General features: G+C 34.5%; 2 protein-coding genes across 5 annotated transcripts in view; both read left to right on the top strand.

Moving 5' to 3' along the window:
* The first annotated feature begins 3,121 nt into the window (after positions 1–3,121).
* On the top strand, positions 3,122–11,254 carry LOC145222640 (uncharacterized). Of its 2 annotated transcripts, XM_080088807.1 has the most exons (8): positions 3,122–3,265; positions 3,403–3,548; positions 4,160–4,297; positions 5,478–5,593; positions 7,221–7,374; positions 8,962–9,391; positions 9,749–9,789; positions 10,759–11,254. In XM_080088807.1, exons 6-8 carry the CDS (start codon positions 9,295–9,297, stop codon positions 11,056–11,058), a joined length of 438 nt encoding a protein of 145 aa, XP_079944933.1. In that variant the 5' UTR covers positions 3,122–3,265; positions 3,403–3,548; positions 4,160–4,297; positions 5,478–5,593; positions 7,221–7,374; positions 8,962–9,294; the 3' UTR covers positions 11,059–11,254. The 2 variants fall into 2 exon arrangements, with proteins under 2 accessions (XP_079944933.1, XP_079944934.1); XM_080088808.1 differs by lacking the exons at positions 3,122–3,265; positions 3,403–3,548; positions 4,160–4,297; positions 5,478–5,593 and adding an exon at positions 5,654–6,018.
* LOC145222637 (transient receptor potential cation channel subfamily A member 1 homolog) overlaps positions 11,246–18,466 on the top strand; it is a 23,490-nt gene continuing 16,269 nt past the window's right edge. For 2 of the 3 annotated variants that reach the window (XM_080088802.1, XM_080088800.1), the window contains exons 1-6: positions 11,246–12,360; positions 13,451–13,513; positions 13,594–13,696; positions 13,926–14,028; positions 17,372–17,464; positions 17,738–17,814. In XM_080088802.1, coding sequence (XP_079944928.1) covers positions 17,383–17,464; positions 17,738–17,814 — 159 coding nt within the window. In that variant the 5' untranslated portion in view covers positions 11,246–12,360; positions 13,451–13,513; positions 13,594–13,696; positions 13,926–14,028; positions 17,372–17,382. Of the gene's footprint in view, positions 12,361–13,389; positions 13,514–13,593; positions 13,697–13,925; positions 14,029–17,371; positions 17,465–17,737; positions 17,815–18,466 lie in introns of those variants that run through there. The other variant, XM_080088801.1, reaches the window with a different exon arrangement.

Genomic DNA, 18,466 nt, shown 5'->3' with positions numbered 1-18,466 from the left:
CACGCTACAGTTCGCGCATGTGCAGGAGTGGCGCAACAATCAAACGCTTGTTGTGCAATGCGCAATGAAGCGTGTAACATGAGGTTGCACAAACAACTAATAAGAGTGCAGAGAAATTCTTACAGTTGTTGTAGTGTGAGTCATTTAGTTGTGTCACCAGATTGATTTCGACCACTAAATACTAAACTCGCCTCACTAACCCCATCAAGTGGTCAGTGGATTTTTATTGTTTACCCTAGTAGCATGAGCAGTAGTTCCCAAAATCGATCAATATAGATTAAATGATTATTTAGTTAAAAAAGTTACATTACGACGTAAATGTCGCAGAATAGGAATTCGGTCTAATAAAAATAAGTCCCAGACAGGTCTGAAACCGACCAAACTCTAAAATCCTGGACCGACTTCCACTCTGCTTCACTCCCGCACTAATTGTGCAAAATATCAATACAGATTTTTATTTGAATTTCTTGCTGCTGTTTACTGTACATGGGTTTTTACACGCGACACACTTGTTTGTGTACAAAAGCAAAAACAAATAAGAATCCGTATTTTCAATCGGTTTTGTCGGCCCTTTATAAAGTTTTTTAAAAACAACCTTTATTATTCAAACATTTGGTGCACTGTGACGTAACAGTGCTTTTTGCACTGGTGACGTCATCATTAGTTTTGTCCCACTGGTGTGTGTGCTAAGATTTGACCCACGGACATGTTTTGTTACACAGGGGGCATATACTCAGTTCAGTTGAAGTTTACGATCCCACTGAGGATTCTTGGACACATTTGTTCGACTTGGAAAAACCTGTTGAATTCCACACAGTCGTAGCTTTGTAAACCACAGCGGATGACAATGGACATCAACAAATGTCAATAAAATATTGACTGAAACATTGAAGCAGATTAATACACAGAATTGTTTTGATTCTTTTCATAGGGAAGGCACTAATAAAGTTAAACTGACGATTTCATCTTTACTATACTTGAACTTTGATTGTTTTGTCACCTCAGCACACATAACGCTTGTAAAGATGGTGTAGACCAGTTGCTCTCAGCCTTTGTTACTGTGTCCTCTTGCTTATAACAAACGCGTAGGAAACACTTAGAATGAGTTTATGTGTATATTCACCAGTTAAACTCGTAGTTTATTCGGATAAAGCCAGTGTTATATCGCCATTAACTTGCACACTATTTTGCTGTTCTTTTTGAGTAAACCCCCAAATCAGTCATGGATGTAATTATTTATCTTCGTGACGCCCAGTTTAAGAAATACTGTACACTATTTTGCGTTTCAAAACATTTTAACATTGTGTAGATATTTTAGACTTGTTGATTGTTTTCATAGTTTCGTTTTGCTATGATTTCTTTCACCATACAATATAAACCTTCTGTTGCTCACCCCTACAGAAATGTGCCGTTACCGAATTGGACAAAAAAGCTTTTTTTTTGGTAAGGAGCCCAAAATTTTTATTTCGTTTTTTTCCACCTCGCTTGTCATCTATTTATCCTTTTCCTGCTATATTCGCTCGCGGGTTTTTCAGTGGTTACGATTACCACTTATGTGCTTATCTGCTGTATTTTCTTCAAATGTCAATTTCTGTTCATCACGTAAACCCTCTCTTTTCGTTTACTTGCGGTTTTCTGTTACGTTTACCATCAGTTTATCGTTTTTGTTTTGAATTTCCTTACAGAATAACATTTTGTTATTGTTTGTTTATCCAGTACCTTTCCTTGCTTTATTTGTTTAGCCCAAGGGTCGCCAACCTTCACCACCCTTTCGGTACAACTTCACATAGTAAAAAACGCTGGAAACCACAAAGCCGTTTTAAAATTTGAAATGAAATGCCTCTGCAAAAACGTTTACATGTCTCACGACATTCCACTTTTTGTTAATGGGCAGTTTCTTGCATATTAGGCACATTTGGTAAATCAGTTTGTCAGTGGTAAAAGCTAACAGGTGTTGTTGCGCGCACACACACACTGCAAACCGAAACAATAACCTCACATTGTGTATTAAAATAAGCTCACATTCCGCATATTGATTTTTTGTTACGTCTTCACTGTTTTTCTTTGATTTTTCGCCTGTTTTGAATTCGGGATGGCTGACCTCAGGATCTTTCGCCACCTTTGCCCCTTGTACCGAACCCACCTCAAAAGGTTCGGGCCGAAACCGAATAGTTTCGGCCGAATCTAAAATCCTCGTTCTAAATGATGTTTTCAACTGAACCTTGTTTTGTTGATGTAAGTGAACTGCTTTATGACACTCCAAAATCACTTTTACAATGTGTAAGCTTTACTAAAATTCTAATTCTAATTTTGAAGACAACATGGCTCATATTTTTTAGATGCAACAATTGGTTAATTCATGATATATGGGCGATATATTGACAGTTTTGGTATAAGTTTCGTACAATCAAAACAAATCAAAAAGTTCGGTTTCGGCTGAAAGTTTTAAAAAAAGTTCGGGCCGAAACCTAAACATTGGAAAACGGCATATTCGGCCGAAATGTTTTGGAAACTTCGGTGCATGACTATTTATTACTCCATGATGTTTGCACCTTAGTTTTTTTGCCACCAACAAGGTTTTCCGCAGTTGTAAAAAAACAAGTATTTTTCATCCAAACATCGAAAGTATGAGTGATGGGAAGTAAACATAAATTAACGTGTAATTTTCTAGGAGGCCAATAATAATGTAGGATTGAAGTCTTAGTTTCGCATTGTAAAGATTGTTTTAGGATTGTGTTCATATCCGCTGATATCACTGTGCGTTGGGTCAAGTAAGGAAAACTAAAACAACAGCATTACGATTTTCTGCATGGGACGAGACAAAAGTGGCAAGATAGGACGCCACAGTCATTTTGCTGTAAGACCCCAAAAAAAACTGAAGGCAACGCAAATTTATTCAGAGCAGATTGACAGTAGGCTACAACTTCATTTCACGATAATACAATATATTTGAGTTGGACTAAAACAAAAGAGAAAATATTTTCAAAATCATTGCAAAAAACGATCTCTACGTTTTGCGATCGTCACGCATCATCGGTCACACGTTTTCGTTTTGTTATTGTTTTGATTTTGCATTGTAAAAAAAATGTTACTAGTTTTTGACTAAAGAAGGAAACACCAGTTGTGTACCTGAGTGCTTCAAACCTCTAAGTTGTTGCTTAATGTAGCTTAAAAATAACAGATCAAATACAACTTACTTACTGCAGTTTGCTGCTTGACATTATCAGATGATAATGCAAAGGATGAAATGAATTTTAACATTTTGGTAAGTTTCATGTTTATTAATTTGTAGTTTTATTACTGCATTATAATATACATCTAGAAAGCTTAAATACTTTGAGTACATAGCGCTCTTAAAAATAATACAACTTTCCTTAACCATGACATGTTTTTGTCAACCAGTGACAGCGTCGTCATTTAATGAGGGTGAAATGTGATTGATGCCTTCAACAAATAATTGATTATGTGGAAAATGGAAGTATGCAGCAAACCTAAGAATCCTGCTTGACCAAATCATGCAAAACTGCCACCTCACAATTACTAACAAGGTATTGTTGAATGTTTTAGCTTTATGAACATTTAAAACATGGGCTAATGTTGGTCATAAAACTATTTTGTCAGCACACTGTAAAAAAAGTTAATCATGCTGATGTGCAACAAACTACTGCACATTGTGCTCAGACGAGCATGCTCAGTGTGTTGTGATGTCAGAAACATTCCCATTTGCACTGTAGTTCTTTACTTTTTCAAGGTCTTATATATAGACACCAGGGTCATATTAAAACTCAAAATGTCCGTTCTGCACAACATGTGAGCCAAGCCAATGCAAAGTGAAACTCTCAAATGCAAATAAATAAAAATTGGTGTTTATTTCTGCAATTATTGTTGTCAAATGTGTTGTGTACGGTTGGTTCAAAACATGTTTTCTCTACAAAAACTTTCCTTTAAGGTTGTCATTATTTTTTGTCTAATGGTGGGCGTAGTTTATTGGACTGCTCAGCCAAGCGCTGAGCATTATAAAATAGGATGCTTGGTACTCAGTTCTCAGGTTCTGGCAAAGTTTGACCCATCTCTAAAATAAAGGAAATTTTGTTGTTAAAGTACAGAAAACATAAACTTGTGAATCTGTTTCAGTTAAAACATGTTTTCCCACTTGCAGGGGAAAATCGAGTCATTACAAGAAATATTTGGTTGTTTGTGTGACTACAGTGATGCTAGTACATTTCCTGCTTGGTGATGGCAAACTTTTTCTACAATACCTGGGACTCATCAAAGCAGCTTATACAAAACAATGAAGGTTAAGTCAATATTGTTAATTTATGCTATTTATTCTGGGGGAATTAGGACCTTGGAATACATTTTTTGTTACAAAAACCTGGCCCATACAAAACCTGTGTAATGTGTTGAAATCATATTTTTTGGTTACTACAGACTCGGCAAGGGTGTAAATATATTGCTCTTGGAAGACCATTTTGATTTCAAACAGTTCCTAATGCTTTCTACATTAGTTATTATGGCCTGACATGAAACAAGAAATTATAATTTATAATTAGGCTTTAATTTTAAATACATCTAGTTAGTCTAATTTTATATTTTATCGCCAAAAGGAAATGTGATTTTAACAGCACCTTAACAGTTCATTTACATTTTCTACAAAATCAAATCATTTTCCAGTACAAAAAAATGTATTAAAAAAACTATCATCGAAACTACATGGACTTGACATAGATTTACACAAAATAAAATGAATATTGTATTTACTAGATTGTAAGCCGCCCTCGTTTATCAGACGCCCTCGATTGTAAGCCCAATGCTGAGGTGTTAAAAAATATTGTAAGCCGCCTGCTGGAATTTTAGATACTATTGTTTTATAATACACTTTTCTGTTGTTACGTAGTACAACTTTTTGTTCATATTTAATGTTTAAACCCCAAATAACTTGCAAAGTTAGTGTGTAGAAATAATATCAGTATAAAATTAAATATAAGTTGCCCTCGATTGTAAGCCGCCCCCGATTATAAGCCGCACAAACGGCAGGTAAAAAACAATATAAGCCGTGACTTACAATCCAGTAAATGCAGTAAGCAAATCCACAGAAATGCTTCTGCAATATAAATAGGTTGTATGCTGGTGTGGTCGTTATATAATAATAAAAAAACCTTAGACACACTTTATATAAATTTTTATTTATTAAATATTCTGAGCCCATTACAAAACAACTTCAACTTATGTCTAAAACCAGGTTATTTTCATAACAACAACGAAAAATGTAGTGTACTATAAGTTACCAACTATGTAGATATGGTTAAAATAAAAAAATCAGAATAAATGTGGGCTGTCAAAAGCACTACCATTGATATTTTGAATAGTCAGTGATGGTCAACAATATAATCTTACACAAACGCTACAGATCATGTGGAAAGCATTGATATTTTTCACCTTTAAAGCTTAATGTTCAAACTTTTATCTAACTTTAGATTGACGGAGACCACAGTCAGTCTGCTTGCAGTATGCCCACCCTACCACACATCACTGACCAAAACGATAACGACGGCATTGAAACTGATGATGCAATCATTAGCTACATCCTAAGGTATTGCTTAATTTTATTTTAAGGGCATTAAAAGTTTGGTTTGCCAGTGGATGTCCATTTTGTGCATGTACATATCGGTACATCTAGAATATATGCCCTTGTACTGTTTCGCTGGATGGTGCATGGTTCTTTTATATTTGATGCTTGTGGTTAGGTACAAGGGCTTGGAGGTAGTTTTAACATTATAGCTAATTTCATATGTAGCCCTATCAAACCTGATATTATTGCCTTTGTGTTCGTCACTTAACGTCCACATAACGCATGTACAAATAAATACATGCAGCTTTCGGTTTTTAATTCGGTTTAATTACAGAGAAACGATTTAAAAATCTGTGAATTAGCATGAATACGACATTTACAGAAAGAAGAAATGTAAAACTTCTGTCAACAAAGCTGAGATAGTTTGAAAGGTAGCCACAATTCATGTAAGTTGATTTGTTTTTGCTGTTCAGTTGCCGTGACTAGATAAGAAGATCATTGAAATGACTTAATGGCACCCACAAATAAATTTCGCTATAACGCAAGGCTGACGCTACTTGCAGTGTGATTAATATTGTGTAGGTGCTGTCAAGCAATGTTATGGTTTTAATTATGTCAAGGGGTTGGGGTCAGGTTTAATATATAATTGTTTACAAAACTTTTCCAATGTATAGTTGGTCTGATGTCAGGTTTTGTGCCGTGAGGCATTTTTAATAATGCCAAAATTTAGTTGAAACGTGGAAAACGTTTTTATGCATGAAAAAAATTCCGAAAAGCTATGTCACACGTCAGGGGCATTGTGGGTAGTCAATGACCAATCAGAAGCTAATATTTGTGCCACCCGTAAGTACAGCGTACTGAAAACCGTGGCCTTGCTTTGGTGGAAGTGTTTTTCAGTATTTAACAAAATTGGAATCAACCTCTGAGGTGCTTGTGATGTTCAGTTATTTTAGGACAGGGCTGCACCACGTTTTACCTGTTACGGTGCATTTAAGGTCTTTATTTTACCAACGGCCGCCAGACTGTCCACGTTTATTGTCAAAAGTTTTATTGATAAGCAAACGTAATTTCTGTCGTAATATTCCACCTGCCTGAGAATACAGATTCGTGTCCAACTTTATTCACAGATTTGAAACTTAACAACTTGCTGATTACTCTTGATAGTATATGACGTCACTATTTATATTGTTACACATAAATAATAATTGTACGCGTTTATTCTTTATATATATGTATAAAAGCAGTTTCAGAAGAGAAATATAAGGAAAATACTTTTATTAATGCACGACCGCCAGTACATACATTGTAACATAAACATGCACTGCCGCAAAATTTTTATTGTTGCGATCAAAGGTTGTGCAATCCTGATCTTGAAAAAAAAAGCAATTCTGAACGTATACCAATGACATTTTACAAGTGTCGCATTACGAAATTGCGTGACGTCAAATATATTACATCATATAGTTGTGATCTTAAATCGTACATTTTAAGTGCTCGGATAAAATATACCTAAACAAGGTATAAGGCTCATGATAAAAAACAACGCAGTATTTGACAAATGATTTAAAATTCGACCACATTAGTATATTTGTGTTTAATACACAACAGATTTTTGGACACATTTTGACACAATACACATTTTGTTCAGATGAAAACCCACCTTCAATCTCACGGTTACAATGTTTGGATGGATGTGGATCGAATGGGGGAAGTACCTTGCAAGCGATGGCAGACGCAGTTGAAGAATCAGCTGTTGCGCTCATTTGTATGTCACAAAAATACAAGGACAGTCCAAACTGCAGGTAAGTGATTTAATAGGTCTATATGAGACATGTTAAGTTTTTAAGTCGCCCAGTTTGACTGGCTTGTTCTTAGCTCAGTTATTCTTTTTCATGTCGGGCTTTTGCAAACAAACAAATCCAACAAACGAAATTGCCAACAAACAAAAGATTCCATAAGAATAGCTGTAATTCAACATAATGAATAGGATATGTTCATATAGAAAAGAAAACTTAGCTACACAATTGCACTAAACAATAACCAAGATGAAAATAGCTGAATAGGGAAGGGCTCAGTTGGCTGATGATGACTAATCACGCTGTAGCTACACCATGTTAAAAAGCATTATGTGACGGAAGCTCACAAGAAAGTGAGTGTCGCAGTAAAGAAACATTGGCAGAACCAAAGTCCATATAAAACCCAACTTGTCCAACCCATTGTTACGCGATAAAGTCTATGGACGCCATTTTGTGTCCAAATTAATACAGCAGGTTTTGGGAAAAACACACAAAATGTCTGATTTTTACAAACTGGAGAGGTTGAACGTGAACTTGATTGACCGAATTGAATAAATTTTTGGTTCGAACATTTCAGTGTAATATTTCTGTACCCCTTATGCCTAATTCTGTCTTATACCAAAAGTGCCTCTCTAATTCAGAAACGGCCCGAACCCTGCAATAGCAGCTCACCACTAAAACCAAAGAGAGACCACAAGCTGGTTTTAAATCTAAGGCCTTGTTTAAGTAAACGATAAAAGGCATATGCATAAAACAATTCGTCTTTCCAATTTCAAACAACACGGTGTAATTCACACGGCGCCCCGATGAAGACTGACCTTTTTTCTTACACAAGCAACGCAGCCAAATACAATTCCGTGACGACCAAATGCGCGTCCGGGTATATAAACAATGAAGGGTGAACCCGTCAATGAACAGGGAAGAGACAGAACTATACGGAGAAACGAAATAGTAAAATATAAATGAAAGAAAAGCAACAACAACCGTCCACAACAAACAGGTGAATAGTGCGTGGTAAAAACACAGTATATGGCCAAAGAGTAAAAATATGAGTGACCAAACAGAAAACAATATGTTAAACACAAGAAAAACAGAATAAAAAATGTTGGTAATTAATATTACAAACAAAGCAATAGACAAAGAGGCAAGATTTTAAGTGCACATATGTGTTTGAAAAAAGTATTCTAATATTGCACAATTTAACTAAGTGAAAGTGCTAGCAGTCGCCATGCAACCCCCATCAACGGTTTGGATGGGATAGAAGACTTAAATAAAGAAGACCAAATACGTTTGTTTTGCATTAGTTCGCTTATGATTACAATAAAATCCGTAGTTTGAATAGTAGATTGCGTATTTAAGATGGCCCATAACAAACAAACACACTCACCCACTTCATGGTAAAATCATGGTAAAAGCGTGATACATCCCAATCGTTTTTAAATGGTTGTTTTTCAATCAAACAAAAAGTCGCCTTGGCAAACAAAAGCTCTATTAGCAAAAGTTTGCGAAACTCATTGGAGAATATAACTGCTTTTGTTTGCTCAGCAAATATACACTGTTGTTATCACGCTCACCCTCGTGACACCATTATAGATTTTGACCTTCTTGTTGCACGGATACGAAGACAAAAAAGGGGCCACTCTTGCCACGAATCACAGCTTTGTTTGCAGATTTGCGATTGGTGAGATAAAAGTCTTCCAAAAAAACACACTGCAGTTAAGTAAGTGATTTCTTAACTCAAGTAAATTATTCCAGTTTAGTTGACCTCAGCTATTGTGGTTGCTCTAATAATCCCTGAAGGCCACGCAGTATTCAGTGTTGGTAAACTGAATAATCATATGTCTATTTATTTTGGTGCGTTCTTTAGCATTTATCTCACTATTTCAGTTTAATTCTAAAAAGCAATAAATACCCTATTAGTGAAACATGAATTATGCAGCTACAAGTTATGGCAACAAACCAACACATAATGATTATGATGATAGTGATGATGATAGTGTGAAATTTCAAGCGATTGATGATGGTAAGTTTTAATTTTTGTAACATATTTCAAAATGTTTTTAACACAGTTTAGTTTAATGCTTGGAATGTGGAAAGAGATATGAATGCATTACGTATGCTATAAGTCTGCTGCTTTCCATGAACCAGTATCAACTACTTTGGCACTTTAATTTGGAAAGTTTGGTTTTATTTGCAAGTCATTTTGTCTGAAGCTTTTGCTTACAAATTACAAAAAAGCAGAACTAGTTCAAAACCCACAAGCTTATTCTAGCCAGTTGGTACAAGCATTAAGGAATAAATAGTTGCACTAAACCCAAACATCATGTGTAACAAGCTACTTGTACCTCTGTTTAGAATTTATTTGTTTACATGTACAAAGAAAAGCATGACACTGATGAAAAACGACACACCACAAATCAAGTATGTCTGTTATTGTTATCTTGTTGAACCTCGACCATTTGAATAATATGTGGTATTTGCAATGTTAGGTTATAATAACAATATGGCCCAGACTTCTACTAAAAAAAATATTTAATAAAATATTTTTTAGGGTTTTTATTGCATTTTTTTTTCAAGCAGCATTTCATGCTGCATGCATCTAAACATAATCTCTTTAGCAAACTTACACACTACACCAAACATCTGTATTGCGAATGTATCAACAAATTCATATACATGTACATTTATAAAATGTGGCAAATATGGGTGACTAAAATAATAGCTTTAGACCGGGGGTGTGCAACAGGTGGCCTGCGGGCTACAATCCGGCCTGTTAAGCTAATTAGTGTGGTCCTCACCAACACACTGAGTCAGAGAACACTGCAAATCTTCTGGGAATTCAGCAAAATTTTCCACTTTTTTGTTGAATCTTCTCAGTTGCTATATGTAACAACTACAGTGACGGATTAACCATTAGGCAAAGTAGGCACGTGCCTCCAGGCCAGTCAAAAATCCAGGCCACTTTACAACAACGATCTTTGCGACAATGATTTGGCAACACTGATAATTCTAATTTTTTAGTTGACAACCCTGATTTTCGGGCCACTTATAAAATGTGCCTACAGGCCAGCAGACCCTTAATCCGGCACTGAACAACTATAAGCTACACCATCGTTTTCCGACCAGTGGGCCATACAGCATTTGCAAGTCCTTCATCAAATGTGACGTAATAATTTCGTTTGTCTAGATGCTTTGGAAGAATTTCAAACTTATTGTGTACATTAAAAAAATTTTCATGTCCAAAATTGGTTATAGGGCCCACCAGCGAAAAATGTTGCACACCCCTGCTTAGACCATTACCAAATTAGTGACCCTAATTAGGCTCTAAATAGTCTGCCAATTATGGCATGTCTACATTTTCATGACCAACTAACCTATTTGTTTATGAAGGTCAAACCCCTGTTTAGAAAAGTTAAATACCTAAAAGGGAAGGTAGAAGCTCTTTATGAGATGGTCGAATCTCTGGATGAAAAAGTCGAATCTCTAATTACGACTGTTGACGTCTTGGATGAGTCGGTTGACACTCTAGATAATAAGGTTCAGTCCTTGGTTTGGAAGGTTGAGGGTTTGGACGAAAAAGTCAAATTTGTGGAAGATAAGATGACATGCCTCGACGAACGTTCAGAGTCAATGGAAGTGATGTTGTCTGCAATCATCAAACATTTTAATATTCGTGTTGAACAACAATAGCGTAACGGCAACATGTGATGTCATAATCCACTCAGATTTTAGTGAAATAATGTTGTATTAGTAAATGATGTATTCTTTTTTAAGTTTATCTTTTGTTTGAACAATTCTTTGACAATATATGTAATGTACTGCAACGTTTGATTGTGTCGCTTTTTATGACTATATCTTCATATTAGTGATCGTGCTCACAGAGAATGCTCAAACCATCGAGTGCAGTGCTTTGCAAGATTGAATTGTTACTTTTAATTAGTGTTGGGATAAGTTTATGTGATATCGACTCTCTCTGTTGTGATATTTTGTTTGAAACCTGGAAATAATTAATGTTGTGTGGTAATTAATAATCTGCTTGTGGATGAAACGCTCTGCTAAACCGAACTTTGCAACAAAGATTCGTAAGCGATTAAAGCCAACGAGAAAAGATCTGTAAACCGATTATGTAAATGACATATTTTATGTTAGAATCCAAAACGCTTTGTTACGCTGGAAAAACGCGGAATTCTTTTACAAAACCAGATTAGTAATCACTTGTTTAGCTAACGAAAAACAATTGGAGCATCAATCAAAAGACGAACATAAATTTGTCGACAAACAACAACATATTACTGTTAAAATTAAACCAAAACAATAAAAAAATGTTTTTAAATCTTGGCTGTAGTTAAGTCCTAACTAAAACGTGCAAAAATTACTAACTTATCCATACCTCAACACTTTGGGGTTGTTTAGGATTTTTTTAAGTTTTCGGACATTTAGTGTACACGTCATGGGATATTATAAATGTTTGGTCACGGTCGAGTAAGTTTGTTTTCGCGCACTTGTGTTGGAAGCTTGAAATTGTTTTGTTTACATTTTGTTTGATAAAAAACGACGAATTCATGAAAGTAAAATAAGTTGCAATGTGGTAATTGGGTTGAATTTGTTTTGAATTGTCGGAAAAAAGTTTCCAGTTCAGTAATTCCACATCTTTAGTCAGAAGATTTTAAACATCCTTTTAATTCTGCAATTTTTTTGGTTTCAACTTTTAAGTCACATGGTTTTGAAAATGAAATACCATGGATAACAAATGGATGTAACGAAATTTATACCAAAAATACAATCATATATTAAGTGCGGTAAAATTTTTAATGCAAGACGAGCGAATACATTGCCTGGCATTGTTGGGTGTGCATTAAACAAAAAAGTTGATTGCTTGTTGGTTAACATTTTAATTTTTTTTAGTTGTCACACAAATTCTAACAACCGAAAAAAAGGCCGAAAAAGAAGAAAGCCAGACTTCTTTCATGCAGCAGAACAAACATCCTAAGTGTATGAGTGAATTGTGGTGCACAATGCTGTTTATCAGTAGTTGGTACAAATAACTAAATAACAAGCTATGCTAGTCAATCACCTATTGATTTATCTAACGATTTTTTCATGAATGAAACACTTTTTGTCATTGTAGAAATTCAGATTTAGAATGAATTAAAGTGCAGCTAAATATATAACAAACTGTGCTAGTCAGTCACTATTGGTAACACTTTGGTGCCATTGCTGTACAGCCTCTTGTATTATGATCAATAAATAAATCTCACAGTAAAACAACTTATGGCACTACTGAGACAGGGTTTCAGAAAGATCTTTTTAGGTTTTAGTTTTATGAGCATGTTGTTGTTGTTGTTGAACGTGTTGAGTTAAGATTATTTCGCTTAGTGAAAGAACATATAGCGACACAATTGCAAATGGCTGTGTGATGTTAAAATACTATGATAGGCAAAATAGTGGAGGGTACAAATGATGACGGGTGTAAGCGAAATGTACTGCAGCTACATAAAGCATAGTTAGTAGTGATGGACGATACCAGGTTAGGAAGCGAGTATCGAGTACGAGTACCACATGTATATACCTTTGATACCGAGTACTTTAATAGTTAGTTGTATATCACTAACTAGTTTATCTGCAATGGTCGAGGTACAGTCAAGCACACACACATGCGGAAAAATGTAATCTCCACCTGATAGCGAAAAATATATACGTAAACTGGCACAACTTTTTTCAATTTTGTGCTGTCCGAAGCAAATATTGGCATAAAGTTGCCTGTATTCTTGTGGTGTGAATCGGCCTTCAGTACCTCAAAATTTGGGGGTCCCCCAAAACACCTTAAAAAAACACTGCTTATGACTATGCAATGTTAATTTGAACACTGTAACACCAATTTATTTTGTCTGTAGTTTAATAGCCTAAAAAAAGAACAATTTAATATGTGTTCTGATTTTATCACTACATTTGCATATGGGCTGTGTTTTGATCCTATTATTTAAGTTTAGGTATGTGATATGATTTTTATGTGACATGTGTGCTTCTTTACTGTTGTAGAAAAAGTTAATATAAACAAGTTTTTAATTAATTGGCATTTCAGGTGCTGTACAAAGCTTTGTGCCTGGATAAACACTCACCTGCTTGTCTTGCTGACTTTTCGAAGGTAAGAAATAACATCAACATTATGTTTTGAAACAAGTAGTGTATGCCAGTCACAAGTAAGCATTTCTTTGTGGTTTACAGAGTGCAGTTATTTGTACTGCTTCACAGAGAACCGGTAGAACATCCTTGTCCAAATTGGTTTTACATCAGGGCTTGGAAACCTATGGCTCGCAAACCCCATCAGGTAGGATAATGTTGACAACAATTTAGATATGTAAGTTTTAAAGATGTCACTATTAAAGTGTTTTCGATCTATTTGTAGTAACATTCCCTGTTTTATTAATTCATTATGGAAGCTATATTTTACTATTAGCCTCCATTTTTGCTTTGAAATTCAGGGAACTCTAGGAACTTGGTTGGAAACCACTTAGTAGCTAAAATAAGCTTGGTTTGTCATTGGTTTTGTATTTCAGTGACCCAGAATGTCTGTGGAATCATTTTTAAGAGGAACATGTCTCTTGTGAGGAGCCCGACTGTTACTTGAACTCAGTGTTTAGAGATGAACTGAATTAGAAGGTATGTTTGTTGTTGAGATTCAATGGGACAGAACATCATTAGGATTGGTTAAGCTTGATATTGGACCACCATTACTCAGGAAACCTCACTGGCTCATTTTTCAAAGAAATTAATATTTTTATTAGACCCGATTCACTTTTTGCTATTTGCTTGGATTACTGCAAGTTTCTGTACAATAATTAAAAGGTAAAATGATTTACCCGAATCGGCGAATTTTGCATAGATTCGGTTGGGTCGAATAATTTGTTGCGATTTGGCCAAAACTGAATGTTTTGTGAACACAATTCAAAGCAAAAAAACATGTCTGTTTTGCTTCATAAAGTACCACACAATCTTTCAAACTACGCCATAACAAGGTCATGTCAACTATTATAATTTTGAAAACATTGTCATTTTTTCCAGTCAAGACAAAAAGTTTTTTTTTCTAGTAAAGACAAAAAAGTATTTTTTGGGAGGCTGGCAACCATGGCCAAGACAAACTTGAACTCCACAAAACTAAGATGATAACTCTTTGCCTGGTAGAAAAGCTTATGTTTTCATGTCCATCACGTACAGTTCAACTTTGCATGACATCATAAACGATTCGGTTGATTCAGGCCAAATTTATTCAACAAAACTGCCAAATATTCGGTTTCTGTTGAACCCAAATTAAGCCAGTTTGGTACATCTCTAATATTTGGTACATCCCTTTGATAAAACTGAAAGATAAAACAAAACCAGGTCAACTGGATTTGCCAATATAAATAATGTTGTTGTGCACCAAAACCATCTTAAAATGTTATTTCTTATTGAATAAGTACGCTGTAGCTTTTTGGGGTAAAACTTTCACTAAACCTCTTTCAGGGTTTGTTAAAAATGTGTTTACGTTTGGGTGATTATGGTTTGGTATTTTATTAGTTTAAGTGAAGAATCACTTACCCCACTAAAATGAGTGAATTTGCGAACAATGTCCAAACTGTATAAAATTGGGACAGTTCAGGTCAGATGTCAAACTATGTCTAAATTGAGCAAGAATATTAATTTATATTAGTCGCTGTGTTTGACTTACAACACCTTACTTTCTTTTGCTTGTTATTTTGATTTTTTTACAATATTTCTAAATAAAAGGATATTTACACTAAATGTTTGTTACATGAACAGTTACAGTATATATGTTTATTTGGTTTAATAATTTATTCAAATAAAATATCCAGACATTTTGTTACATAATCCTTTCTGCAAGTGAAATATGTATACCTGCCAAATGTATTATTTAAAAATGACAATACAGTATTATTAGGACACAGTCACTTTTGTTCAACGGCAACAAAAAGTGTTTTATGTATGCTACAAGAAAAGTGACAAACTTGTTTAGGTATTTAAAAAAAGAGTAGTGTATTATAGTAGCACATCCAACCATGACTTTTTTGCTTAGGTTTAAGTCAGTTAACCTGTGGGACAAAGTGTTTGGCCTTTTTCCGGTAGCAAAGTTCATGTTTGAGTGGCTTATCAGAAACATTTTTGCGAACTAAGATAAAATGTTTTTCATGACAAAGTTCAAGTGGTAAAGCAAACTTTTAAGTAAAACAATTTGGGGCCGTAAAATCAACGACTTGACACATCAGAAAGTTGTGTGACTAAATTTGTTTGTAGATAGTATAATCTTTTCTTTTCAAAGCCATTTGATTATTCAGGGAATAGAAGCACTTCTCCATATAGTACGTAATTGTTTTTTTTTTAAAGGCATGTCGGGTTCCAATAGAAAGTGAAGCCCCATCTGGCAATTTTCTTACCTTGTGTGGGTTTTATTCATAGTGTGTAAAATGTATAAAATTCCCCTCTGTTATTCATTTACTTTCAAACAAAACCTGATTGACAGTGTTTCACTATGGAGCAAAGGTCAAATAAAGTTATGTGTAGTTGCATTATCAGGCCAAACTTACATGCTAATCAGAAGGCAGTACAGTGTACTTATCCATTTCACATTAATCACTGTTAATTACCTAATTTTAATATTACTCACAGCACAGCAAACCTGCAAACAGTCAATTACCATTAAGTGTTTGTTGTTGGCAAACTTTTGCTACTGCTTTACTTACAATCATGTTTGGACAGCTTATCAAAAAACTATTAGCTTACTAAACTGTTTATCATGCCAAAGTTCAAGTCTCAAAACAAAATTCCTTTTGTTTAGTGAAATTTGAATGTTTGTCTGAAATTTCAAGCTATTGTGTTTTTACGTGCACTCATTGTTATGTCAGTATGTTTTTTTATCTTTTTTTATATCTTGTTTTAATTTATTTCTTCCAAACAATATATTACAAACATCCACATTTGAAGGATTATAAGTTTCCCGCTTTGGTTCAACATTTCATATTTATTGGCATTTGAAAATATTGTTAAAAAAAAATAACGGGCAATTTTTTTGCATTAACATTATTTTGGGGCTTTGTTAACCCTGTAAGACATAGGTAACCATAAAAAGTTATGTTTAGTTATAATAATGGACTATGTTTGGGTATTTTAATAGATTTAGTCACTTAATAGTTTTTTGTTTCTCAATTATTTTTTGGGGATGTTGGAAAACAAATTAAAAATGTAATGTAATTACTACAGATTGATGCAGTATATGATTGAATATTACTGCTGAAGATTTTTACATCCTTATATTATAAATTATTATTAAAACAGTTTGAGAATGCTGTCGTTATTGCGGGTCTCAGTTAGTTTTTAAGACATAAATATTAACATAGCTTTAAGTTGTAAATGAAGTATACCCTACATTTATAACAACAAAGCAAAAGCGAAAAAACTTTTAATGATAGTCTAATGATAAATGCTGGTGAAAAAAGGTGACTTGCAGTTGTCTAACAAAAAAATGTCACAAAAAAGGGCACTATGCAAACAAAGCAATGTAACTATGCATTGTAACAATGTAATGCAACAAATACACATTAACAATATGTAAAGTCTCGTGAAGTGCAGAGTGGGCAAAACATAAATGCAAATCAGAAGTTAATAAGTTTTTAGTTATATGTTAGTGTGCTTTGTTGTAAGATCAGGACATTTTTATGAATTTGATAGTTTGACATGCATTACATTGAAATGTAGAAACCTTGCGAATAAAGATACAGAATATTTTATGTGATAGTACTTTGTGTTTATGCCTGATGGTTAACAATTCTATTGGCAAACATTGTATCCTAAATTAAATACTATAGCTAATTTGTTATCTTTCAGTTTTAAAACGGCTAATATTGTGTGTGTAATACTAATGTGGTAATAATCATCCTTTAGCTTTTCACAATGCAAAAAAACGTATAAAATTGGTATAACAGTGTTGATATATTCTCAAACATTTTAGAGAATGACAACATGAACTTTGATAATCAAGCATTTAGTGAAGAAAGCCAGCAAACACCTAAATATGAGCTGACTAGTGAAATTGAAAACAAAAGTAAGTTTTTGAGCATTCAGTTGGAGAACTACTATTCAGTTCAGTCATCTTTGACCCTAAGTAGTGACATTTTGTTGTATTTGTACAATAAAACATGATTGCATAAATACTGGTTTGCTAAAACATATATAGGATTAGACTACATATGTTTAATACTGAGGATTAGACAAAGATCACTACACACATATATAAATAACGTGTTTTTTTTTAAATAAAAACAGTTATTTATTGTGCATTTTATTTTATGGTTTGTTTGTTGTTACATAAATGAAGAAGAACGATTCAGGTGCGATTCGGGTGACTCTGCGTCGCAGCAACCAAGAGATAAACAGCCACACACCTCCAATGTTGTAAGTGTGTTCATATCTGGGGAATAACATTACAATTACTGATATACGTTTGGTGCTACACACAGGGCTGTCAGCAAAAGTTTTTACTTATCGGAATGGCTGTCATTTAGAAAATACGATTATACCGGCTTTTTCAATAAATCTTCGGCATATCTCTAACGTTCCTGCGTATGAGATTTTATAGTGTACATGTTTTGCAGTAATGAAATCGCGTTATTGTTGGACATGACACTGCAGCGTCGCACCAAACTTGCGTCCGTAGGTTTTCGTCCGACTGCATGCCGCGATACTGGGAGGTTACTGCAGGTCAACCCATGTAACACCGTAAAGGCTGACCCGTGTTCCAATGTGACAACGTGACTTATATAGTAGATAATGTTAGCAAGACTTTGTAAGAAATCATATTGTTAAAATATTCCAGGGCTCTTTCACTTCGTACTTGGACGAAATTGAGTATTTTTGTGGATGCAGGCGTGGCTGTCTAAAAAAAGGCTTTTGCCTCCTCTAAAACAGGGGTCAGCAAATACTTTTTGGCGCACCCTAAAAAAATTGCTCTAAATTATCACGACGCAAGCATTTTGTTAGCATGTAGGTTTGTGGAAAACACTAAGCAACTAGATATCAATACTAACTGCTATTATGCTTTTGTCAG

The sequence above is a fragment of the Phallusia mammillata genome, chromosome 4 (genome assembly GCF_965637545.1).
Source record: "Phallusia mammillata chromosome 4, kaPhaMamm4.hap1.1, whole genome shotgun sequence".
Classification (NCBI taxonomy): Eukaryota; Metazoa; Chordata; class Ascidiacea; order Phlebobranchia; family Ascidiidae; genus Phallusia; species Phallusia mammillata.
This window is presented reverse-complemented; position numbering and strand designations above follow the sequence as displayed.